At 39.2% G+C, this 27,056-nt stretch overlaps 1 protein-coding gene and 1 long non-coding RNA gene across 3 annotated transcripts; one reads left to right on the top strand and one right to left on the bottom strand.

The window, feature by feature from the left end:
- Nucleotides 1-1,980: 1,980 nt before the first annotated feature.
- On the top strand, nt 1,981-8,341 carry LOC144073483 (uncharacterized). The gene is made up of 9 exons (XR_013300087.1): nt 1,981-2,142; nt 5,148-5,193; nt 5,980-6,015; nt 6,086-6,339; nt 7,059-7,130; nt 7,454-7,483; nt 7,593-7,667; nt 7,744-7,789; nt 8,161-8,341. It is a non-coding gene; the product is annotated as an uncharacterized LOC144073483 (long non-coding RNA).
- Nucleotides 8,342-8,457: 116 nt separating this feature from the next.
- On the bottom strand, nt 8,458-17,689 carry LOC144073482 (uncharacterized). 2 transcript variants are annotated; one of them, XM_077599334.1, is made up of 8 exons: nt 17,595-17,689; nt 13,848-13,902; nt 13,146-13,181; nt 12,964-12,996; nt 11,844-11,918; nt 11,677-11,745; nt 11,448-11,490; nt 8,458-10,118 (listed from the first exon to the last, which is right to left on the bottom strand). In XM_077599334.1, the coding sequence occupies exons 2-8, from the start codon at nt 13,891-13,893 to the stop codon at nt 10,073-10,075; spliced, it is 348 nt and encodes a 115-aa protein (XP_077455460.1). In that variant the 5' UTR covers nt 13,894-13,902; nt 17,595-17,689; the 3' UTR covers nt 8,458-10,072. The 2 variants fall into 2 exon arrangements, with proteins under 2 accessions (XP_077455460.1, XP_077455459.1); XM_077599333.1 differs by lacking the exon at nt 17,595-17,689 and adding an exon at nt 16,567-16,636.
- Nucleotides 17,690-27,056: the final 9,367 nt, after the last annotated feature.

The following is a 27,056-nucleotide window of genomic DNA, read 5'->3' as shown; positions in this document are numbered from 1 at the left end:
CATTAAACTAGACCAGTGAGTAAAATACCATATACCATTACTAATGAAATATGCTCAAATGAGCAAGCAGCCGTCACATGTCATTTAGCATTTGTGTTGCATTTGAGTTCCTCTAGGTTTCTTTGTCTCCCTTTGGTTTTGCACAGTACAGAGACTGGCACACAATTGTACACACAGGGCTATTATATATGAGCTGCTAGCTTCTGCATTTGCCTAGAGCATAATTCGTCACATCAGTCATACTGTCTGAACAAACGTATGCAGACAAGTGAGACACATTGGGGAAAAATATGTATTTATTTTGTTTCTTTCATTCTTCTGAACAGCTCAGTATTTCCATTGCATACCATTGAACTAACTAAAATGAGTCATTTTCAATTGCTTTCTTTGAGGGTGGGACATAAATGCATACATTACTAGAAATAATCATAAGATTTAATGAGTTTAAAAAAAATAACTGAATGTTATATCCAAACAAGGAACCTTTTTCATGCCACATATTTTTGGTATGCTGACTAAACCTATTAGCTCACCAAATAATTTACAAAATTAAGGAATTATATTAAATTATGGGGTCGCCTGGCGACCAGGTGGTTAGCGTGTCGGCCTCACAGTTCTGGAGTCGACGGTTCGAGGCATGCTTGTTGCATTGATGCAAACACTTTTCCATGCATAATATTGGGGTGCTGAATCCAAATCTCTCCTTAGTTTATTTCTGTCATTGTTTTAATATAGTTTTAGGAAATCAAAATTAATTGTTTTTGAAATGCAAAATGATTACAAAGTGATATTTTGAACGAAGAGGTAACGAGACAGCCCTTATTAAAAATCCCAAAAGCAAAAAATATGGGTGAAAATATCACCTGTTTTGCCAGATATTGGACCAGGGGTTTCCAAACTATTCCACAATGGGCCACAGTGGCTTCAGGATTTCATTCCAAGCAAACAAGATGATAAATTTTTTATAAGCATAATCAGTTGATTGCAGTCGGGTGCTGCTTGTTTTAGCTGATTGATGAGTGAGACTAAACAAAAAAAGGACCTACTGTTTGTATATGTATATATATCGAATTCAAAGTGAGTTAAAAGTGAAGTGAAAAATAAAAATTGAAAAAGTCACAGCAGTTGTCTATACATATTGTGACATTTTCAGGAAATAAAAAAAATGCCTTAAACATTAATTGTAACTTTGGGAGGTGGGTGTTGACGGAATAAGTAAAACACTCATCCTCATGATTAAACTGATCCAGTCATTGACAGCAGCAAAGTTCTGGTAATAATACATAGAGTGATTCCAATTATAAGTGACCTGACATTTCACTGCATGAATTGTTTATTTATGCCCAGGAAAAAGAATGCTAAGAACAGAAGTACAAAACTCCTCTGCACATATGGATGAATCACAGGCTTTGTCTTGTCTTGAGTAAAATACGCACATAAACACACATATGCTCCATAATTGCTGATTTTTTTTTACATTATTGAGGGAAGGTATGATCCGAAAGAATGGTGCTGGCCATGCAAACTCAGTGTGGTGCCTTTACAATATAATGTTACTTTTAATTATGATGATGATGATGATGATAATCACAATTAATAAACATCGTGGATGATTGCTGTCAATGTGGCATGCCGACAAAAATGAGTTCTAGCTACACAGGGAGTTGTGACGTTAAAGCAAATGATTAAATTACAAACATTTGCATGAAGCAAGGCTTCTCTCTGAACCAGGCTAGTTTCAGCAAGACCAGTAGGATGTGTAAAAATCGCTATTAGTGGTGTCCCTAAGAGTATTGTTTTTAAATGTACCACAGTGATCTTATTAAGAGAGCATGATTAAAGATGAATCAAGATTAAAAAGCTTAATATGTCCCCGGAGAAGCTTAAGGGAACAATGATCGGTGTTGCTGAGGCATAAGACAAAGCGTGAGTTGAAAACAAAGGATCTTTAGTGGGGAGGAGGGAACAAATGAGACAGAGTTGACATGTCTGAATGAGGAAGTAGTGACGGAGATCACATGGGTGTGGTTGCTCGGCCGTTACCTCATCAGCCTCTCAAATGAGGAAGAAAAAGCCTCGTGGATGATGAGGGTGAAGAGGATGAACATTTGTCGCAAGCTACTTTACACAATGGACACAAAGGTAGGCACATGATAGTCTTCATAGGCTGATTAGAACGACTTGTTTTGATGAAGGCCGATTGATGGCGGATGACAGACGAAAAAACATGAGCAGACGGACGGAGAAGTGACAAACAGTTGGGTCATGAGGGGGTAGAAGTCTTTATAGGCACCTGAGGGGAACAGGCCTTAGCTTTGACATATGCTATGCAGTAAGATGAAGATTGGCACGACCTGCTAATGTGAGCTGTCACTGCTCAAGGCAGCCTGGATGCTCACCTGTCACATTCTTCAAGCCTGGAGGACGAGCTGCCACCAGGATAGGTCAACGATTCATTTGCTTTCAGGAGGGATTGGGGATTTAAAGCAACACCAGGGGATACATTTCTATGTATCGCTGTGTTTTATATACCTTCTGTCTCTGCTCTCACATTGGAAATAAAGCCCAAGACCTGCTGTAGTGATTTTGGAATCCATACAGTAAGGATTTCAATCAACTTAGGAGAAAAATTTTGACATGTTCTCCATTTCCACATTTTAATTGGTGACAGGTCTACACTTGAAGCAAACAATGAAGTTTGATCGATACAGAGTTTCTCTCAAACTGGTGTGGGCGGATTGTGAACACTTAACAGCCGCATTCTTATTTTTTTCAGTGTTTATATTGCTGTGCGCATTTTAAAAAATGACATTCAAAGTAAAGAGCAATTGTTTGGCACGCTGCGACAGAAGTGTGGGGGATGTTGCGTCAAAAAGGAAGGAGCGGTGCCACATTTGGTGCTGACCGCAAAGCAAACTTCCTGCCTGCCTCGTCAAATAAGGCTCTATAGAAACAGCGCCACCACTTTAATTGTACAAGTTCTATTTTCCCTTGCTCTGTAAACAAATCCTGTTTTGTGTGTTGCCAATGATTCAGTGCAATTTAGTAATTTGCCCTCATGATCCTGTAACCATAGAAACCATAAATGATGAATTATTTGATTCACTATCATGCAAATAAAATATTTTATTAATCACTAGACATTAAGTAAGGGTGGCCCAGTGGTTAGTGTGTCAGCCTCACAGTTCTGGGGTCCTGAGTTTAAATCCAGGTTGGTCCACTTGTGTGCAGTTTGCTTGTTCTCCCCAGCCCGTGTGGATTTTTACTGGGTACTCTGGTTTTCTCCCACATTCCAAAAACATGCATGCTAGGCTGTTTGGACAATCTAAATTGCCACTTGGTTTGAGTGTGAGTGTGAATTGTTGTTTGTCTCCTCGTACCCTGCGATTGGCTGGCGATCAATTTAGGGTCTGCCCCACCTCATACCCGAAGTCAGCTGGGGTAGGCTCCGGCACCCCCCGAAACCTTAGTGAGGATAAAGTGGTTGAGAAAATGAATGAATGCATAATTTAGTAAGAAAATTAACTAGAATTGACAATGAGTTGTGAAACGCAAGAAAACTTAAGTACTGTAAAATAGAACCCCTCACATAATGTTACAGTAGGAATGTTTTGGTTTTCTGTTTCAAATATATCCAGTCGAAAGTTGTATTATTTCGAGGGCAATGTTGTGTGTCACTTAAGATGTTAGGGTTTGTGGCATTAAAAGGATTCAAAATGCAGACACTGGCACGACAGACTGTGATTAGTAAAACATATATTTTCTCGTGAGACAGGTGAAAGGCGTGAGCAGACTGATGATAAAGCCAAAGGCCAAGGGCAAGTTGACAGCAGCCACTGAGGGAGGGGTGTAGAGTTCCCAGCTCCGGGCAGTTGGACCAGTGAGAAGCAAATGAGGCTCAGGAAAGACTCGTGCTTGAGGGTCAGACGTGGGGCCTGAAAAGGGTCCTGGGACTGGAGCACAATTCATGAGCTGGGAATCATAAAAAGCAAACACTTTCAAGGTGCGTTGCAACTGACTGCAGAACTAGGCAAGTCGATCAGGCGACAAGTTGATGCATTCACTTGGGTTATGTAGGCGACTGGCGGTGATTGCCCTCAGCGGGGTCAACTCTACCCGATTACCATCCAACCTGCAATCAACGTAACTATGCACACCTTCCCAAAGTAGGTCAGGTCCCAGGATGAGTATCAGGATCCCTAACACTTAATTATTATAGTTAATTATATAGTTAGTATAGTGCCTCACCAGTCACCTTTTACAAGAAACCAGCCTTTCTTTACTTATAATGCATGCAATGCTATAAGACACAGGAATAGTCACACCAAGAGGCATGCAGCTCATTACCCTGCAAAAAAAATCAGTGTATGAAAAGGTCTTGGCACACCTAGATTGTAAGAATTTCTTCCATAAATAATTGGTTGTACGGGTCAACAATTTCAGTTAAACATATAAAACGAGCAAAAATAACTGGCTCCAAATACTTTCTATAACTTCCAATGAAGGTCTGGATTCTGGTTAATGTATTTTGGAGCATTGTTTTCCACAAAACATCTTCAGTTATGTAAAGTTTTGTTATTTCCAAACTGAGAAAAATGTAAACCCACGAGAGGGCAAGTAAATACTGACCGGGTAATCAAATTCATTCATGCTTGCTCATCATCATTTTCTGAACACCTTTATCCACACTAGGGTCGCAGGGGGTGCTGGAGCCTATCCCAGCTGACTTCAGGCCAGAGGCGGGAGACACCCTGAATTGGTGGCCAGCCAATCACAGGGCATAAAGTGACAATCACTCATTCACACCCATACTCATACCTAGGGGCAATTTAGAGTGTCCAATCAGCCTACCATGCATGTTTTTGGAATCTGGGAGGAAACCAGAGTACCCAGAGAAAACCCACACAGGCCCAGGGAGAACATGCAAACTCCACACAGGTGGACCGACCTGGATTTGAACCCAGGTCTCCCACTGTGATGCTGACTCGCTAACCACTCAGCCATTCATGCTTGCTGTTTAACAGCTAAATTAAGGTGAATGCACAGTTTTCTCCAAGCATAGATGATCAACAATCCAAAACTGTTAACTTATGGTTGCCTGCCTCCCTGTTTCTACAAAAGAAAAAGAAAATGTTGTTTTCTTTCAGATCAACCTGACCTTCCTTGCTTTTTTGCTGTCAGCATTCTTAAATGGTAAGTTATTATTTTAAAAATTTGAAAATACTATGGAATTTTTTGGACTGTAAGACCCATAGCGTTATAAGGCACACCACCTATGAATGAGTTTATCAAGGTACATGAGGCACATGTATGTAGAAGGTGCAGTAGTGCATCAATGTACTCTATTTGTCGCTTTTATTTCTCTTTTAACATTCTAATTATTCTTTTATTCAGTTTTCTTTTTGTTTCTTCGAGGCTTTGATTAATGGCGGGAACAATACCCTCGCCCAAAAAAAAAAAAAAAAACTGGGTTTGAGGTCATTGAGCACAACCAGCATTCATAAACAAGGTGCACTGGATTGTAAAGTTTTTTCGTCTTCGCTACAGTCACTGCTCACCCGGTGTTTCAGTTCAACATTTAATTAAGATTATTCCAGCTAATTCCGAGTGGTTGAAATTGCAATTTTTGTCTGAGAAAGTTTTTGGAAGAACTTTGGTGGTAATTGGAAGAAGATGAGAGCCAGAGTGGGTAAACAAGGGCCTTCCTGTGCTTTGAGTGGCCCACTACATTCCAGCTCTGTGGTCACTAGTGCTTTCATGTGAGCCATGTCTGTGGACTGTCACTCTCCCCCACTCACACTATTACTTTGACTTTCTGTGTGGCCTCTGATTGTTAATTGGTCACCAAGACAACATTTCACAACATTAGATGAGGCAACCACAGTCTGTGCTTTGTATTTGCCGTCAAGCCCACTACAATTGCGTCTTGTTATCAAAAGTCTGCCACCATCTCGAGTAATGAAAGTCTTCTTTCTGCAGTGTCAAAGGCTATAGAACATTTCAGTCCAGAGCCTGGTATGTTGACTTACTTTCTATTATTTAATTTGTCTGCAGCATGGTGATTTATTCTAACTTGGTTCAACAGGTAAACAGCTAGAGTTCACCAGTACTGCTGACCCTTTTATTACTACCTTAAACCAGAGCATCATCATCAATTCCGTGAACATCACTGCCACCAGGCCAGAAGCAAGCAACTCGACAGTCGCCATATTAAGTATAAAAGCAACATAGTATTTATCAATCGATGTTATCTTACCGGTGTAGTTCTTAATGTGAATAAATGTCTTCTTGTAGTTTCCAGTGTAGGGACAACAAAGAGTGAGCTGACATTTGAACCAGGTATTGATATTCATTCACCTAGGAAGTTGTTGATTTGTTAAGTTAAGTGCACCCAGATGGTAGAGCCATTGAGTAGTGGTGGGACAAGGGGGTACAGATGGAAAAATAAATCAATCGCAATTAGAGATGACTGTGGAAGTGGAGTAAGCAAGAGTAAGACTGTGTAAATATGGGGGGGGGGGAAATGCATTTTAAAAGCAAATACAGGAAAGCTTTTATTGTCATATATTTATATAATACAATATTATTGGTGTCCAAAATTATAATTTTAGGAGATTAAGATTGCTCATAATTTAACTTTTTTTGTCATTACAAATATTCTACGACAGGTTGAGTCCTTATTTCTACTAGTGAGCTAATGGTATTTAACATAGTCATATCAGAAGTAGGAAATACATGTTTTTTTGTTTCACTTTTTACTAACTTTAACATACACTATGCACAACTATTGAAAACTATCGAGTAACTTAATTTCTTCCTGGTTATGTATGTGTACATTCGATTTTTTTATGCACATTTTCTTATTAAGATTGTACTCCATTTAGAATGGAGCAAAACAAAACAAATTAGGCTAGTACTTATTATTTCTTTAATTACCAATTAATAGAGAAAATCCACGATGCACCAAGGACACGAATGTCGAACCGCGAAATGGCGCATGTATATTTGTTTGTATATATGTACAGATTGTATGATATGTTTTTTTTTCCACCTGACAGAGACCGTGACATCCTCTCCTACCACCACAAAGAAAACCACCAAAAATGGCACTCCCCAACCTCTTGCCTGGGGTAACCAAACATTTTGCTACTCCATCAACAAATGAAATGCCCCGGGCTTGTACATATTTATTGTTATCTCATGGCAGGCTGACAGTCTTACTATTTCTAGCTTTCCAAACGAATCCTACGGCAGACAGGAGACATAGAGCACCTCACTTTCTGTCTTGCTGGCAGATTAATGTTCAATTACACCTTTTGCGAGAAGAGATAAGATGTTTGTGATACTCCGTCATCAATTTGTCAGCTGGGCTACAAGATGTCACCTCCAACTGGCTTTTATTTTTTTTTACTCAATTCCTGCCTGCCGACTTATTTCTCAACTTTTGTTGTAGATCCATCTTGGGATAGAGATTTCACATACGGTAAGAATTGATGTTTTACAATTTGTAGTTTGTGATCCCAATGAGGATGTTACAAATGGAATGAAGCACTCAAAATGAAAATGTCAACACCATTATTTATTTTTTGTAGATTATTGGTCCTTGCAAGTGATAGGACTGTCCATCGCTGCAGTTCTCTTTGTGATTGGTCTCATGGTCATTGGCTGTAAGATAATAGTATTGACGTTTTCTTCAAATTATCATGATTACTAAATTAAACTGTTTTTTAATCCCTTGTGCAGGTGGTAAGATCTGTCGGCTTCCTAAGTGTCGCAAGAGGTCGTCAAGGTAAGAACTTTAATCATTTCATTTTTGAATAATGATTTTTTTTAAAGTGATGACTGACCATTTGCTGAGTGGTTTAAGAAAGTGCCAGAATGTTGAGTGTTTGCATTTAAACTACTACAGCTTGAATGTACATGAAGGCTAGCTGCTTATCATACCGTTAACTGGGCTGAGTAATTTATATCACACAAGTGAATGATATACGATATGCAATCAATCACTTGAACCAACAGAACGCTGACTAAGATGTTTGTGATGATTAAATGCTCCTAATCATAAGTCTTATAACTGCAACCAGAAAAAAAACTGCAGGGTTTTCTGCTCAGAGGTATAGTAGTAGTTTGTCAAAATAATCAGTGTTTTGTGTTTTCCAGGTCATACACAGTGGAGAAAAGAAACAGAGAACTCCTATTGTCATCAAAGTCTACTTGACAAACACAGTGGAACAGGGTCTAAAATGTTAAATTGACATATGAATTGTGTTCACAAAGTAAAAAGTGGTACCATATTTTTCTGTTTCTTTATTAATTACAATAAAATGCAGGGTGATACCAAGTTTGCAATGTTTTAAATGTGTGTAAAAAATTGTGCCTTTTTTATGCAGGCACTTAAAGATTTTTAATGATTTGACATGGAGGAAAGCCCAAACCTCAAGAATAAGCACATTATGGCACACTTTAAAACACTGTTTAATGACACATATCTGAAAAAACACATTCTAGATACACAAACATTGTGGTTTTTAAATGTTGCACATACTTTAATTAATTGTTGAAAAAAACTTTGAAATGCTGATACAAAATAACTCCCACACAAACAGAAGAAAGCATAAAACACCATATAAACATTCACACTTATCTCCTGATTTCATCTTTTTGATAAATATTTAACAATTATTTTAATTTGCAACAACATCAATAAAATATTTTAAACAAAGGGTTCTGTGTATGAAAAAAAGCCATAATGCAAATATTATACTTTGTAAAATCGTACATATAAGACAATTACAGCTACAATATTTGACAAAGTTCAGGCAATGCCAGATAAAAATAAAGAATCGTGTTAGTCTTGCCAAATGCTATTTATTTTGAGATTTCTGTACAAGCAATTATTAGAAAAGGTTTTTAAAATGTGGATGTTCAATAAACTGATTTGTGTTAATAGCTATTACTTCTATTGTCCCTCTTGAAACGGCTACGAAGTGCTGTAAGATACAACGGGACGGTGACGTGACAGCTTATTTGTTTCGAAAATGTTCCATGCTACCTTTCTCATTAGACAAGTGAAAACTAAAGAGTGCCCCTTCCAATTCAACCTCAGCAACAAAGTCTGCCTTTCTCAAATAATGAACAACTTGTGTTGTTGAAATGAAAGCCTTGCTTCACAGGGAACGATTGATTCCCACTAAAATGACAGCAGGGAAACATCCCACTCTGTGTGGATGGAACAGAGGTATTGTTGCTATGTTCCCCAATTGTCCATTAGGCTTTATTTGATTCATGAGATTTTCACACCAAGCTTCACTAACAACTGTGAGCCATTAACCTGCCTCGGCAGTCACACGACTATTTGCAAGCTTCACAACAGTGGATTTTGAAGAGAGCATTTTCCAACACGAAAAGGAGAATTTCAAACAACACCATTCAAGGCCTTTGATTAATAATGATGCTGTTAGATTGAGCGTTTAACCCAACAGTTTAATCTTTTGGGTTAGGGTTGAGAAGAGGATGCCGTTTTTTTCTTTCTTTTATTCAATACCCTGCCATCACTCTTAATAGGCATGAAAAGAAATGACAGACCAATAACCCAGAGAAGCAAGTGCAGACTTCTTTCCTAGTTAAATTTGGATTAGCATTTAGTCCAGTCACCAATCATTTCACATGCATAGAGGTCTTTTCCACGTTTACCAAGTTAAACATTCAGTCAGTCACTCTGAAGCTGATTTCTCCTAATGAACCACTAGGGGACTGCTGGCACTGCAAATAAATATCCTTTTATAAAAGCATTAAACCATATTTATAGCTTTTTGAATTGCATTCCCAAAATGGAATCTAATTAGAACGTTTGAATATGTTACAAATGTCCTTAAATTGGGTTCTTGTTGGGAACAAAGAGTACGGACATGGAAGAAAAAAAATACTATATAACAGCATTACTTGTGGATTCATATATATATATATTTGGCAGAGCAATTAAAGAAACATAATCCCCATGATGAGATGATATTGCCTGACGAGCCACTCTAGCATGTATATGTGTGTTCCAGACTGACTTCTTTTCCAGGAACTAGACTGCCCCTTTCTGGTCCTGCTCTGTAGGTACAGAGTAAATCCTAGTAGCACAAGGAAAGGGAATATAGGGTAGGTTGAGATCAGGGGGATGTGGGGACAAAACAGACCATTTGAGATGAAGCACTGGCAAACAAGCCATTTTCTCGGTATTTTGGGGGACTACTTTTATGTTTAGCAGCAGGAGGAACATTCGAGAATCAAAACCCCAGGAAACAAGTCTAACTCTTTCAGCACAGGTCTGACAGCTGCCACACTGACTCAAAACACAGATCACCTCGGTTGGGATTGTTGAACCAACAAGTTGCTGTGATATTAAGCATCTTTTCAGCAGTGCGATCAGTTGGAAGCAAATGCACATAAATACCTATTCCAGCCCAATGAAGTAGCCAGTAATCCTCTACCAGTGGTCCCCAAACTATTCCAGAAAGGGATTGCTTTGGCTGCAGGTTTTCATTCCAATCTGTAAAAGGAATCCTTTCCACCAATCTGGTATCCTAGTGCAATCAATGGATTGCAGCCAGGTGCTTCTGTTTTCAGAAGAAACCTCATTGGTTAAACTGTTTGTGTTGGATTGGTTGGGGGAAAAAAACCTGCACCCACAGCGGCCCTCGGGGACCGGTTTGGAGACCTTTACAGTCTAGATGGATTTATCTGCTCAACAAATGCTCCAAGATTACTTTCATCAAGGTTATCTGCTACATTGACAAAAGTTGCAGATCAAGTATTATACCCAGAGCTGCCAAACATCAAAAATCATATTTCATAGTTCTGTAGTGCTAGTTATTTTTTGCATCTACTGTGTTAGTCAGGTGTGCAGCTTCATTGCACTTTTGTCATGAAAGCGAAGATGCTTTGATCACTATTTTTGAAGGATATTTAAAATGATTTGAGCTGTAGAACAGGCTAAGTCTTGTTTGATGGGGTCACACCAGCCCAGTAGTGTTTACCATCATGAATCTATTGTTTGATGGCTAGATGGAGAAACTAAGTGTTGAGGAGATTTCAAATGGTGACGCATAACAACCTCCGGCTGTGATGGCAATTGCTCAGCAAGTCCAAGCATGCTCAGTTGGGTGGTAGCTAGTTCAATTTTATTTTTTAAGTGTTTATCTCAGTAGCTTCATTGCTGGAAGGTCAGATAACATGTGGCAATTTGCCAGAAGCAGCAGGGAGACTGTTAGCCACCAGACTGGTTCTGTATCTACAGGTTGACATGAAGTAAAAATAGGCCAAAAGCTCTCCACCCAACACTATTTGAACAGCCTTTACATAATAGAACACTTTAACGTCTAAAAAAAATAAAAAATAAAATAAAAAAGGAAAGTAAGAATACTGCAAATCAACCAATAAAATGCAACCCAAAACCTTACCCTTGCTGTTGTTTGTGCTTTCGACGTCTTACTAACATTACCGCTGCAAGAGAGAAATAGAAAAATGTCGGAGCTGCTGGACCTGTTTAAGTGTTCATAATTCTATATGCCAGACAGAATTGCAGCAAAAGATTGTAAGGAAGTTTTAGCAGTGCATTTGTCATAAGTTCAATTGAAATAGCCGTACTTTCATTTCACTCAATGAGATTCCAACAAATCACAAACGTACCAACTACGGCTGCAACTGAGACAGTCAACATAGTCACGGCTCCAATGATGACAATCAGAGTCAACTGATCTGTAGAAAGAAATATAAATAAATGTTTGTCTGTTAGTGACAGCTAAGAGCTTATTCATTTATTGACAATAATATTTCTCTGGTACTTGTTCACTTACCAGTTGTGTTATCCTGATCTTTGCTTTTATCAATAAACAGTTCTAAATCATCCGTGTCCTGGACTCCGTCAATCTCTGAAAGAGAATATAGAACTCAAAGCTTTAGCAGCACATTGACTTGAATAGCAATCATTTCAATGTACGATATTAAAATATTGTCACAGAAGGGTGTTCATGGCTGTACGGGCAACATTTTTCAGAAAGCTGAGTTCATATTTATTAAGTAAACTCAAGTATGATTACTTCCAGATCTGCTGAATTGAAAAATCACTTGGTATACCAAATAAAACCTGTCTGATGCAAGCACGGGCAACAGATAACAAATTCAAGATAAAATATGTCTGGAAATTATTACAGTAATTTCCAAATGCTTTCAGGCTCTAGCAAACCATGTGAGTGTGTTGTTATCATAATGATTTATACTCCTATTTCAAGACAACACAGTATCTTTGGAGGGGAAAAACACATTGCAGATATAAATATTTTGAGCAAACTGAAATGTACTCTTAACACCTGTCTAGTACCACATCCATGATACCCTCCAAATAAGCCTAATAGTTCTAGAAGTCAAAAAGAGAGGTGTGTTGCCATATTTCCAAAGAAGAAAGCAATAAGAATTTAGGACGCAACACTAGTGGGCTCAGCAAGGGTAAACAAGAAAATTGAGTCTATTTCCAAGGAGGTAGCTTTGCGTGAAAAGATCCGTAATTCCATCATATGTCTTCCACAGCCAAAATGAGGAGTGACAAAGAGAGGAGCACCGAGGGAATGAGAATGCCAATGTTGATTAGATGACCTGTGGGCAGGATGGCTGGGATGTCGAAATGTTCATTGGCCTTTTGGCACAATACTCGGGCCCCTATAGGGAGCTAATTGATTCTATTTCAGACTGAATGGATGATGGGAGTTAGGAGATGGGATGACAGGGCCCAAAGCTGTTCACACGTCCCTTTGGGATACAATGACCTGTACACAAAGCTTAATGACAATAACTGCCGGGACCACAACCTTCCTGTACTCTCCCTTGGATGCCCGCCATTATACTGTTTACCTTAGTGACGTAAGCCACAAAAAGTCCTGCTTCCACTACCCTACTCTTGGGAAATAAAAATCAACTCACCATTCTCCTCTAATGCATCCTCATCATCGAAGCCTGTTGATTGGGCGGGAGAAAGAGTTATGCAGATGTTACAAACCCTCACGATGGGGGCAAATAACAATAACAGTTCACATGGTGTACTCGTACACATGGTTGACTCCATGCAGGCGTTATTGTGTAATGTCACGTACACTGTCACATACCATCAATAGCGGATCCTTCAAACTCTTCAGAAAAAACTGTGGAATCAAATAAAACATTAATTCATCCAACAATCAATTTGATTAACCTTTACTCATTGTTTGATTAATGAATATTGAATCATTGATATAATCTGTTCAAGTTTTAAAAAAATGTTCTTACCCCTTTTCAATTGCCAGTTTTTGTGATATTAAAAATCCGCTACTAAATTGATTTTTACAAATATCTTTTAGAGAGAGAAACCAAATTTAAACAACAATAATCTGGTTCACCAGCTGTGCACATCCCTTTATAAATGGGTTGAATACCCTAAATTGGTTGTCCGTCTCCTTGTGCCCTGCGATTGGCTGGCCACCGATTCAGGGTGTCCCACACCTGGTACCCGTAGTTAGCTGGGATAGGCTCCAGCAACCCCCGCGACCATTGTGAGCGGTCCAGAAAATGAATGAATGAACACATGACTAAATATATGCTACCTAATATAAGTAGCTTTGCTGTTTATTGCATATGCAAATACGAAACTGACTACTACTGTGCAGCTCCCCATTGATTTTTTTGTATCATCAATAATTAAATATTACTCTGACGTTGCCTCAGCATTATATAAACAACACATCCAGTACTGTGTACATTGGTAAGTGAGGAAAACATGCTAGTTGATTAGATGTTTATTGGAAGCAAACGATACAAAAAACAGAACTCACCAGTAGCGGTTGGCAGCAGCAGACACAGGAGCAACAATGGCATCATATTCAAATGCTGTTGGAGAGAGGGAAAGGAACCAAGTTAAAAATACCTCCTTGCAAGTTCACACATTGACGTGAAAAAATGTGTTTTTGGTTCAGACATTGAGTGTGATGGAAGGATTCAACGATGCCTATTATTGGTCTTGTTTGGCACCCGGAGAGTCTGCATCATGTAAGCAGTCAGTGGAAAATTAAAAAGTCCTACTTGTGCTGTTTTTCCAGGTCTAGGGGTGTGCACACAAGGCTACATTGCAACTTGAAGTGCGTGCGAGGGACAGAAAAGGAGACCCTTATTTCCCACACTCCTCAGCAAAAAATTCCGTCACAGTCAGCTGCCAACAAGAGTTTTTTTTTGACATTGTGCTGTCCTTCTGTCCTTTAGGCAATACGTACTATTTCAACAAAATTAAAACAAAATGGATTGAGTGTATTTTTTTATCTTTAATTTACATTATTTGAGGAAGGAAGGGCGGCCCGGCGACTAGAGTGGTTAGCACGTCGGCCTCACAGCTCTGGGGTCCTGGGTTCAAATCCAGGTGGGTCCACCTATGTGGAGTTTGCATGTTCTCACCGGGTGCGTGGGTTTTCTCCAGGTACTCCGGTTTCCTCCCACATTCCAAAAACATGCATGGTAGGCTGATTGGACACTCTAAATGGCCCCTAGGTATGAGTATGGGTGTGAATGAGTGATTGTCACTTTATGCCCTGTGATTGGCTGGCCATCAATTGAGGGTGTCCCCTGCCTCTGGAACGAAGTCGGCTGGGATAGGCTCCAGCACCCCCTGCGACCCCAATGAGGATAAAGTGGTTCATAAAATGAATGAATGATTTGGGGAAGATGAAATACTTCACACAAGAGAAAATATTCCCCACTCAATGGCATGAGTTGGAAGCAAACTCCAGATGGCAAAAACCCAAAATTAAACGTAATTCTGCACCACCATGATATAAAACACAGCTGTTCTGCATAAAGCAAAACAAAGCCCCAGCTGGATCCAACACAATACAATACCAAATGATATTTTTAAAAATAGGAAAACATGGGAACGACCTCTCTTCCAGTGGAAGTCCCTGACAAAGTCTCTCTGGTGTGACCAAATCATTGAGATTTGCCTGGGATCAGGAACCAATTCTCACTCAGGCAAGTCATTCAGAAGGAGCGTGCTTACTGACCTTTGTGCACACTCGCCATTGTTTGCTGCACCCATTGTATTCGATTTCCTTTACTTTTAATGACCATGTGGAAAGAACCAATGTAATACACATATCCATTAAACAGACCGCAGGTACCACTCACTGATCATGGACTCTTGGAATAATATTCCTTTTGCAGAAATGTAGTAAGTCTGATTACGCATGACTCATTTCCCGGTTAAATAAAGTGCAATAAGCAACAAACAATGGTTGCCCTTCAGTAAGACAGTATTCTTTTTGATTATTTATTTAGTTGTCCTTCCTATGGAGCATAATATGGATTCTGAGCTAAATTAGAACAGTATCACAAAATATTTGATTGGGCACATAAAGATGTCAATTACAAGAAAAGGTGTCGATTTGGAAGGCCAGATAGTGAAGGCTGTTTCAGCCTCTCGATAGGTGGAGGAGCTCTCCTAATGGAAACAGCATAAGAAGCTATGAATAAAAACTGTATCTAAATTTCTATCCTCGGTTGCTCTGCCTGAAATAATAAGCGGGTCCAATTTAAGGAGTATTTATCACCCCGCCCATTGCCTCCAAAATAAAATGGTGCCTAATGCCTGCAGCATTTTCAAATTGGATAATATATTCCTGTTGAATGACAAATAAAATTTCCATTTTAATACAAGTCATAATTTACAACATACAGTACATATCAGCTACCTTCAGGACATAGATTTAATAATCATAGATGGCGAAAGAAAAGTGGAAAGATTTTAAAATGCGCCAATTATTTTTGATTTGTTTACTTTAGAGCTTAGGTCTGTTGAAATGATTGTCAAGATAAAATATTTATTTTATTTGCAATTCACTGCTTTATGTTTGATTATTCATTTATAAATACTAGTGGTCAGAAATGTATCAAAAACATCCCAATTTTATTAGATTTTTGTTTAACGTAAAGCCATTTAATTACAACAATTTGAAAGAATACTATTTGTTCAGGAAAAGCCAAATTTAGAAACACACACATAAACCATTTATGTTATAATCTTATTACACTATACTGTAAGGCATGATTAATGAAAACACAAGACGTACCTAGTTATAAGATGCATGTCATATTATTGTAATTATTGTTTTGTCTTATATCTAAGTGATGTATTATATGTTATTGTTTTATATATGATTTAATAAATTGTGAAAGTTTGTTTTTAGAATTCTACTGAAGTAGTACGGTAAGGGCCATATCCAATTGTTTAAAGATTTCAAAAAAATAAATTCTCGCACCAAAGTGCGTAGATACCAATGCAAAAAAATAGGTTGTACAGCGATTAAGTAGCCCTTTCTGACATCTGTCAGCAATAGTAAAGCTCCTAATGTTTTCACATATTTTATATCCCAGTATTCTGCAGTTATAAACACATACATAGGATTATTTCTAAAATCCCTACCTGGCAAAATAGAAGATGCATAAGAAAATGCTAAACAAAGTATTAGGCCTAGATTGTATAAATAGCAATAGTGCATATATACATACCAAAAGAGAGCGCAGAGTAATGTGGATGAAGTGCATCCTTGTTATGGCCCGGGTGCAGTGCGTCATTGAATGACACACTCCCCAAGTTACTGCCCACTTCCTTAAAGGAATCCACTAGAGCTCACTGAGTCAAACTGGGGCCAAAATTTACACTCACCTACTAAAGAGGGGGAGTGAAAGGGGTTTTAAACGGCCTCTTTATTGGGCGCATGTAGTGTTTCTACCTTGCAAACCGCGACCATTTACTGCAGAGGTAGCAAACAAGTTGGACACAAAGAGCCAACATTTTAGTGTCAAAGAGCCACACCTAAAAATCTTATTTTTTTAAATATAATTTATTATTATTTTTTAATGGACTCTGATGAATTTGAGTGTTTTTTAATAAGAGATAATCAAAACAAGACAAACTTGAAACGAGGCAAAAAGCCACAGTGTATATAAAATATGATCAGAAGCAGAGACGCATTAATTTTGGCCGGGAACCGCATGCGCCTCGAGAGCCGCGTGTTTGCAGTATTACTGCCATCTCGTCCAATAACATGACAGGCAGCGAACTATAGTCAATTTATTTATTTATTTATTTTTCAAACATTTCGAATGAAACCCTATTTAAAAAAAAACATAAAGTCGTTTGGAAGGAAAAGTTTTGCATTTCTGCTGCAATATGGAAGATTATGTCACCGTTAACTGACATTTATCCAAATGAGGTCCAGCTGGGACTTTTGCCCGTCGCGAGACTCATAAAGCCGTTACAGTTGCCTGTGTGCTGATTGACGACCATTCCCGACGTGGTCCATGGAGCTCTAACTCCCTCGAGGACACGCTTATTAATTGTTTACATCCGAAAGAGCATATTCTTAAAAATACATTAACTATTACTATTATGTTAAGAAACTTAAATTACCATATAAATGTTTTTGTCCTTTTCAAAAAAGTCCTATATTCTGAGTTGGCCACATGTTTAAAGCATGCCATGCAAATAAGACCCCCTGTCATGTCACAACATACTCAAACATATTTAAACTTACGCAGACGTTTGTTGGAGCTCAATTGTTCCCTGTTCTTGCTCTCACACGGCAATCCTGTTTATCACGGAAAGTACAGGAGCCGTTCTGCACATTTAATACAGGTGTAGAGTCAGGAACTCTTAAACGTTCACTTCATTGGCTACTCAGCTAGTTGAAATTTGACACCACATCTTATCCCTGCTCAAACACTGGGAAACCTGTATATCTTTGCCCACATGATGTTATCAGCCTTGTACGTGTGTGTGTGCGTGTGTTGAATTGTAAATTCAACTGTTCCAGTAAGATGGTCTGTGTGCAGGCTATCATTGAGTTTTTTTTAAATCGCAATTCCATTTTCTCTTTTTCAGGGCTCTTTGGGGCGATTATTGGTCGGAATTTTCTCATGATGTTCCCACCTCATAATGAACCCTCCGCTTGCCACCAAGTAACATAACGGCCACAGGCGTTTTGACTTCAGTCACTGTGAAAGTCCTGCAGACTGACTTCACAGAAAGTGTCTTTCTCTAAGGCACTCAATCAGAGACTATTCTCCTGCCTTCGTCTGTGGGAATGACCAGTACTCGTTGCTCCTCCCTCCTCATTTTAGTGTCTGAACAACCTGTTATAGTCTTGGGGTCATTATGCACCCAGACTGAATGTGAGCATGATGTTTCTTCCTGGGGAAGACACTACTATCCAGTTACCCCAAACTTCCCACCTCATACGTCTGTCTGAATGGTAGCTACCAACGCAAATCGAGAGACATCATTGGAGATTTTCCTTTCTGTGGAAGTTGTGTTTAATGGATCTATACTCTGAGGGGCATGTCCTTAAATTGCATTTAGGGTCATTTGAGAGCATCTCTCTTCAAAGTAATTTCCGCCTGTCTGGCTCAGAGCTTTACAGCCAAGAGGCTGTAGGAGTCATAGTTGCTTTCACCTGTGTAGACCCTTTATTGGGGAACTGCCTATATGGATTTGCTGAACTCAAACAAGTTTCTCTTTGAAGTTATGAATATTTTTTTCCTCCTCTAAAGGCTGGAATGAACCCTTGTCTCCTGTTGGCTATGAGTGACGTAAACGAAACCATGCGTGTCACCACAAGTAAGGAGCAGAATAGTGTATCTTTGCAAAGTGGGGTTATGAAGACTGTTTCAGTTTTGCCCTTTGATGAAGTTCACGTCATCAGTGATGTTCCACTTCAGCTCTTTTATTACAGACATGACCGTGAGCAGAATGCTTCAACTCTTACAGCACTGCTGTCTGTCGATGATATCTTTCCTACTGGGCCAATGTCTGATCCCAAAAATATTACTCTACCTTTAGATATCACTTTTCACCCAAGAATTATGACTCAAAATACTGTTAATTATTTCAATGAGACAAATGATATAGAGTCCCAGTCTATTAATGCAGGTGTGGGACACTATTTGAGCATAATGATTGAAGATTTGCATCCATCAGTGTGTGATAAAAGTGAGTACTTTTATTTTTTGTTTCATCGTTGGTATGCATGTTTCAACTCTCTGGGTTTCTTTCTCCCATTAGACTTTACCTCTTGTGATGACTTAGACTGTGGATACAAAGAGCAGTGCTTCTTCAGAAATGGACCTCAATTATGTTCCTTAAAAAGTAAAATATGCTCTGCATGGGGCGATTCCTATTATCGCACCTTTGAAGGAAAAGATTTTGTCCTCCTGGGTAATTGTAATTATACATTGGTGCAGACTACATGCCCAGGCGTAAGTGCTTCCACTCCACTGCAGGTTACTGTAGCAAGAGCTTATTTGAATGGTGCGGCCATCTCCAGCATTCAAAATGTGGAGATAAAAATCGACGGTTTTAACATATCCATGGTTAAAGGCGAGCGAAATCAAATTCGGGTAAGTACACCGTCTACTAAACAAATCAATTTATCTCTGCTGTCTTTTGCCTTGTGAAATTCATAGGTTAATGGACATAAGAACAACTTACCTGTTATCCTGGGTAATGGGATCCTAAGAATATATCCAAGTGGTCCTGCTGTTGTTCTGGATACTTCTGCTGGCTTGATCTTGCAGTATGGCTGGTCTCATAACATACAGGTTGAAGCAGGCCCAGAACTCCATAATAACGACACCTCAGGTGACCCCATTGGCTCTGATGGTATCAATGTGCCCCAAACCACAGATTTCACTCTACTCTGGGTATTGGACAGCAACACAGATGCATGTATCACCATTTTGAAATTATACTTAGAACTGGATTGAATACATTAATGCTCTTCTCTTCCTCAGCTGTTACGTGCCCATCTAACAGTGAATACCACCTCTGTTCCAGTCACATGCTCGCTTGTGCCCAAAATCCAAGTCCTCTTTCAGCGAGATGCAAGGAAGGTTGTTATTGCAAGCCTGGGTTTTTCCACAGTTGTGGGGAATGTGCACCAATTTCTGAATGTGGCTGCAGTTTTAATGGCATTTACTACAAACGCCAAGAAAACTTCTATCCTGATGACAACTGCCTTCGTACGTGTGTATGCGTAGGCCACAACAAAGTGCAATGCCGAAAGCACACATGCCCAGCTGGATCAAAGTGTGTCATCAAACAAGGCCGACGTGCATGCCATGCCTCACATTTGAAATGTACCATCATGGGTGGCAGACACTAACAGAACTTTCAGGGATATCAGTCTGATTTATACTTGGAAAATGTGCATCATCTCTTATTCAAGTTTTGTGATGAACCAGGGCTTTCTGCTGTTATTCATGGAAGCCAGTTTCACCTTAGAATTCATGACAGGGACGTGTTATCCATGGAAGCCAGCTTCACCTTAGAATTCATGACAGGGATGTGAAACTCTCTGTAGAGTATTCTGGTAAAATTGAGGTAAATGCCTTCAAATTTACAAAAGCCAGTTTCCCTGGCCACTCCTATTACAACGTGTGTGTTCATGCATGTTCTGAGTCCTGTGCTACCTTATCTGATATACCCTGTCCGTTGCACTGCTATGAGGGATGTCAATGTGACTCAGGATATGTGCAAAGTGGGAATGGCTGTGTTAGACCTGAGAAATTTGGATGTTTCTACCTTGGGCAGTACTATGAGGCAAGCAATTGCTTTTTATTTTTTGATCAAAATCAAATGTGGCGTTCCAAATGTATTTAAATACTATTTCTGCTCAGGCTGTCTTTCATAATTGTCTCAAAACAAATGTTCACCTTTTAATTTTCTTGTTCATTGAACTTTCAAGAAACAGTCTTTTTCTGACATTCTTTATCCATTTGCTCTATGTCGGGGAAAATCTGCGGAATGTAAACTGATCGAAGCGGTGTAACTGCTGTTCCACTGCCACCCTGTGTTGTAGAGCATCTTCTTGCCTTAAGTGGCAAAACTGTGTATTTAATGGAACTTCGCACTGTGCGGAGAAAGAAAGAAAGCCCACCCTTCTCAGTTGGGTAAAATCTAACCACTGCTATTATGTCTAAAGATCACACAATTTTTTTGGCTGCATGTACTCTCCCTTACATCATTTAATGAGGATGCTATTTTCCTGTTGAACTAGTCTTGTTTTTTTTCTTGCTTTGAGGCATAACAAACGATATTAAGATGTTTGCATTGTCCCACCTCTTTTCTCAGCTTTCGTCTGCCCGGAAAATAGCCATTATGAATCCTGTGGGACAGCATGCCCGCCTACCTGTGTGGACACACTTTCAGCCTGCAATCAAAGATGTGTTGAGGGATGCCAGTGTGACCTTGGCTTTCATCTGGATGGTGAGGTCTGTCACGCAATCTCAGTGTGACTGCACATACAATGGAGTCAGATACCATAGCAATGAGACATTTTGGGCTGATGAGTCATGTACTCGAAAGTGCACATGTGATCCCTACACCCACCAAATACATTGCGATGAGGATAAATGTAGTTATGACGAGTACTGTGGTCTTCAGAATGGAATAAGACGCTGCATGTAGCATAATTCTAAGATGTGCCGCTAGAATGGTAATCATCTAGTACTTAGTTTTGATCAGCGACAGTATAATTTCCTTGGGACCTGCCAATATCAGTTACTGGGCATCTGTGAACAATAGCAAGGTCTTGATGTCATCAAAATAGATGTGCTGACAGAGGCATACGATGCATTGGGACATAAAGTCTTAATCACTATAAATGACCAACATGTGGAACCCAACAGCAAAAATCCAGAAAGCGTAGAGGTAAGATATCCATGTATTTAAATAGATTTTGTGTGGCTGTTATTTTGTGCAGTGACACTAATTTGAATCCAATTTTAATCCTCCAAATGTAGGTTGATGGCACCATGGTGATTTCATTTGGGCTGCACACTTACCTGTACTCTACATTTGGGTTTATAAGTATTAGTAAGGAAGGGATCATAGTTATTAGTCTTTTTAGTAAATATGCTAATGCTACGTGTGGGCTGTGCGGTAATTTCAATTCAGACCCTGGTGATGACCTCACGGTGAATGGCACTCTTCTCACTCCAGAAGAATTTGGAAAACTTTGGGGAAGTGGACAGAATCAATCCTGTTTTGAAGGTTGTCTCGATGGAATATGTCTAAATTGTTCATCTGAGCCTATACCTCCCTTTTCTTGTGGAAAAATTCTGGAAGTTAATGGAGCATTCAGAAACTGTCATAGCAAAGTGGACCCCTCCAGCTTTTACACGAGCTGCATCACTGACCTGTGTCTTTATGGAGATGTGCAACCTGCAGTGTGTCGCTCCCTAGCAGAGTATGCTGATGTCTGCCTTCGTCACAAAGCCTTAGTTGATGCCTGGAGGAGCCCTGAATTTTGCTGTGAGTATTAAATTGGTCAGCACTAGTGTTGCAACTCAATGAAATTTAGTTCTTAATAGTCAAATGTGATGAATGAAATAGCGACTGTAAGCCTTTTTAAATTTACTCTCACAAGGTCTTGTTTAAACTCTAGTCTTATGCAACTTAAGGCCAAACCCATCAGACCCATCCACTAGATGGTAGTAATGTATCATTTGATTGCATTATGACCTCTTGGCCCTTGTCCTTGTTGGATCTTTGCAGATGACTCATGTCACTCCAGTACCATCTACAACATGAGTAAGTCCCTAATTGAATTTTACTTGGGTTGGCGGGATTCGACAATGGAGATGACTGCAAATATTGGTGAAAACTGTCTATGTGGACCAGGTTTAGTCCACAGTGGAAGCCACTGTGTCCTGCCAATAAACTGTGGATGTTTGTATGGAGGTCAGAATACTTCTTAGCAGCACAGGAGATATCTACATGTGAGCAAAGGTGTTCATGCCATCCTAGTGGCAGTTGGACTTGTATTGATGTGTCATGTGGTCTTGAGGAAGACTGCATCGTTGTCGGTGGTATTCAAGGTTGCCACCCCAAAGCTGAAATGGACCGCTGCTCTGTTAATGGATCCCAGTTTACCACATTTGATGGAAAAATCTTGGACTTTGTTGGTTCATACAATTACACTCTAGTTGACTCATGTGTGAATGTTGAGCCATTTTTAATCACTATCATTAGTTCTAACCACAATGAAGGCAAGCGAATCAACCTGCAGATAAACAATATGACTTTTAAGATATCATCTGATCACCTCCAAAACATTCAGGTGAGTAATTATTAGAATAAGGCGTATAATTTAACAAAAATCTGTAATTAACTTTTTCCTCCTCCTCTTAGGTAAATGAAGTTCATGAGCGCCTTCCATTTATAGGGACTAATATTACCGTGCAGCAAGAAAATGGATGGACAACTCTCAAGACTGCAAATTTGGTAGTGATTATTTCTGACCTTGACAACTACATGGAGGTCAAGTTACCAATTACCTATAACCAGACAACATGTGGCCTTTGTGGGAACAACAATAACAATCCATCAGATGATATGCAATTACCCAACGGCACAGTGGTTTCTGATCCTGATGTGTTTGGTCAATCATGGATGTTGTCGAGCTCTGAATCCTCATGCAGGGAAACTGCAAATGGCACCTGCCAACATTGTCAATCCATTTTCCCAGAGTATACTTCTAATCTGTACTGTGGTCTTGTCACCCAGCCAAATGGACCGTTTGCTTCTTGTCACACTGTAACATGCACAGAGAAATATTACTCAATGTGTCTCAATAACCTTTGTGCTGCAAAGGCTCAAAAGCAAGCCTTATGTGGTCCTTTAGAGTTGTATGAGGCAGCATGTAAAGTGGCTGGTGTGGATGTTGATCCTTGGAGGAACGTGATAGGCTGTGGGAAGCGTTTAATGGATGGTTAAGAAAAAAAACACTTTTTCTAATTACTCGATGTATTGTTTGTATCCAGACAATTTTCAAACATTGCCAGTAAAGTACTGGTTCAACATTCTGTGGTCCCTTTGCAGCTCAAAGGTGAATAGAACCTAATGGGAAGTGAGGTCGTAACTTTTCAGGTAGTCATGTCAATGCTATCCATATAAGGCATCACCATCATTGATTTAAAATGCCTTCACAAAACCCTTTCAAGATGGAAAAATAGCTCAAATCAATCATGGAAGTTGTTTGACAGAAAGCCTAGAGATGAACATTTTTCCCCCAGAAAAATAAATGGTGCAGTATGACATTTCACAGTTTTTAAAAAGAACATCCTATTAGCTGAGGTAAAAAGAAAATGTCTCAGTGCTTACATCTTTTTAATTTCATTGGAGACCTAATTTTCCTATTCAGTGACACTTGAGCTTGAGGGTTTGTAAAAGACTGCAGAATTAGTGTTTGTTTGTTTTGTTGGTTTTTTTTTAACTCTTGTTACTTGCAATTGTATGTAATGTAATATAGAAGTAAGATCCAAAACTCACACTGTGAGAGATTTATCACAGATAAACTGCCAATTGCATCGTACTCATAACAATCAGTTATACTACTCAATACTAGCACATTTCAAGAGTGAATGTCCAACTGGTATCTCTACATTAGTATGCCCAAGACATAGCTCTGTTTCAGAGGGGTAGAGAGCCCTAATCTAAAGGAACAAGATGATCACATGGACTACAGTTAAACTCTAACCTTCTTTTCCTTCATTAACTCGCTTCATTATGCAAAGGGAAACTTAATTTGACCACTCATAACCAAGTGCAAATCAGACGGCAATGTGACTGTGCTATGACCATTCAGCCGCTTAAGCTCTTAACAGTGTGAACTAAACAAATACTCCACAGAGCCTTATTAACGAATACGGTGTGTGGTTGTTAATTGCGTTTGGTCCAATTTAATTAAGAAATAGCAGAGAATCCCCTATGGTAATTACTGATTAAAAAGCAGGTGAGGCTGACAAGACATGGCCATCAAAAGCTACCAAGCTTGCAATCCAATCACTTCTTGTCATGCAAGAACATTTAAGACTCATCGGGGTACAATAATTATTCAAGCCTTCACCCCAAATTCTGTTTCCTTGCCTTTATCTTTAGCATAGCGTTTTAGTTTTGTTGTGTGTCTGTCCCCCTGTCCCAAATAGGCAAGAAAATATGTATAAAATTAGCTTTTGCCCTGCCTCCTTTCTGCTCCAGCACAAGTAAAGTAAAGTAGTCTCTTGTTAAATCAGTGAGGTGAATGAGAACTTGTAAAGAGTTTTTTTCTTTTTTGAAACTTTCCAGACTGTTGTTGTAATGGATTTTCACTGGTGATGTGTTACTAGTATTAAACATCACCATCTGGTGGAGTGAGATGTTACACTGTCTTTGGCGCAAAGCCAAAAAAGCTGTGTAATAATGAGCCTTTATTCTTTTATTAATAGATAGTATAGTATTGTAATACTAATAGGAATTAATTATATTAAAACAGTTTTGTGTCAATTTTTTTCTTCTTCACTTGCATGAATCATGTTCTAGTTAATCTTTAGATCCTTACACACATGACCTCGCTGTGGTTAACATTCCAAACCTTTAGTAGAATGTGACCAAGTGGTTAACACGTTGGCCTTGGTGTTCTGGGGTCGAGGGTTCGATCCCAGGTTGGTCCTAACTGTGTGGAGTTTGCATGTTCTCCTTGTGGATTTTCTGTGGGTACTCCGGTTTCCATGCTTGAACGCTCTAAATTGCCCCGTGGTATGATTGGTTGTCTGTCTCTTTGTGCCCTGCGATTGGCTGTTCACCACCTGGTGCTTGTAGTTATCTGGGATAGGCTGCGGCTCCCCCAGCGACCCTCGAGAGGATAAGTGGTTTAGAAAATGAATGAATGAAATTTACTACAAATTTATTACAAAATATGTTTCTTTATGTGAATATTGTAAACTGCTTATTGTTCTCATTTGTTGTGCTGTGCAATTGCTCTCGTTCATGATAGAAGGATTCTGGGTAGCTAAATAATGTAAATGCATTAGTATCTTTGTAAACTCTTGTATTGGATTTCTCCGATTTTAAAGCTGAGGCTGGTGTGAATGGCAGCTGCCAAATAACAGTTTCCAGCAAGAAAACCTTGAGCCTCCCCATTCAAACATCGCAGTGTACCTAAACTGAGTACCTCACCTCGATAAAGAAAACTTGTCTTGTCAATCACATCAGTCCAAAATCTTCTATCGATGTAGTACCATAAGTGCTGCTGACTGTGAAGGCCATGGAAAATCATTTCCATCCTTTTCACACCCATCAAACAATTCATAGAAGGGTTATTTCATTAGCCTCTGTGGTACATCATTTAGACTTCAATCAATAAGACTCCCTTTGCTACATGAATCCTGATGTACAGTTTGTCCAGCCAGCTCTATATTTGTTCATCCTACAGGAAAGAATGTGCCAGTTTAGTGTGGAGACCTTGGGAACACAGCTGGGCTGCAACAGATGGATTGTGTGCATAACAACACACTGGCATCATCTCATTTTATTTTGTCAAATCAATTACAAAATGCCATGATGCACAGATGAATTATTTCTGTAACAGCAGAATTGAAGTGAATGCTTTTATTTTACTTATCCAAGTACAATTACAATGAGATTTAATATATTGATATGTATTTAGCTGGTGCCCGAGTGGATCATCGATCTGAGAGCGATGATTCAATCCCAGGTTTGGTCCATCCTGTATGGAGTTTGCATGTTCTCCCTGGGCTTGTGTGGGTTTTCTATGGGTCCTCCAGTTTCCTAACAAAAAAGGCATTGTAGGCCTGTTGTATACGTCTAACTTGTCCCTAGCTATGAGTGTGAGCTTGATTGGTTGCCCTTTGTCTCCTTGTGCCCTACAATTGGCAAGCCACCAATTCATAGTGTCTCTGCAGTATGGAAAATGAATGAATGGATATTTATATTATATATCGCTGTGCCTTTTCACTACATTAAGCTTTCACAATGGTAAGGGAAAAACACATCCATTCTTTTGAAAGCATACTACTTTAAAGCAAATAGATAAATGTAATTTAAAAATACTACACTTGGCCCAAGTCAATCATAACTATACCCATGCATGGTTGGCTCTTTGTGCCTCCTGTGGGTGGTTGGTTATATTCCATATGTCCATTCCAGAATGGGAGTAACT

This window comes from Stigmatopora argus, chromosome 4, assembly GCF_051989625.1.
Source record: "Stigmatopora argus isolate UIUO_Sarg chromosome 4, RoL_Sarg_1.0, whole genome shotgun sequence".
Lineage (NCBI taxonomy): Eukaryota > Metazoa > Chordata > Actinopteri > Syngnathiformes > Syngnathidae > Stigmatopora > Stigmatopora argus.
This window is presented reverse-complemented; position numbering and strand designations above follow the sequence as displayed.

Bases quoted from the DNA above. Each gene is read 5' to 3' on its own strand.
- LOC144073482 (XM_077599333.1), bottom strand. From the start codon at position 16,632: ATGACGCACTGCACCCGGGCCATAACAAGGATGCACTTCATCCACATT. The intron at 13,903-16,566 runs GTATGTATATAT...TCTCTCCAACAG, and splicing joins TTACTCTGCGCTCTCTTTTG to CATTTGAATATGATGCCATT. The intron at 11,746-11,843 runs GTAAGTGAACAA...TTCTTTCTACAG, and splicing joins AGATCAGGATAACACAACTG to ATCAGTTGACTCTGATTGTC.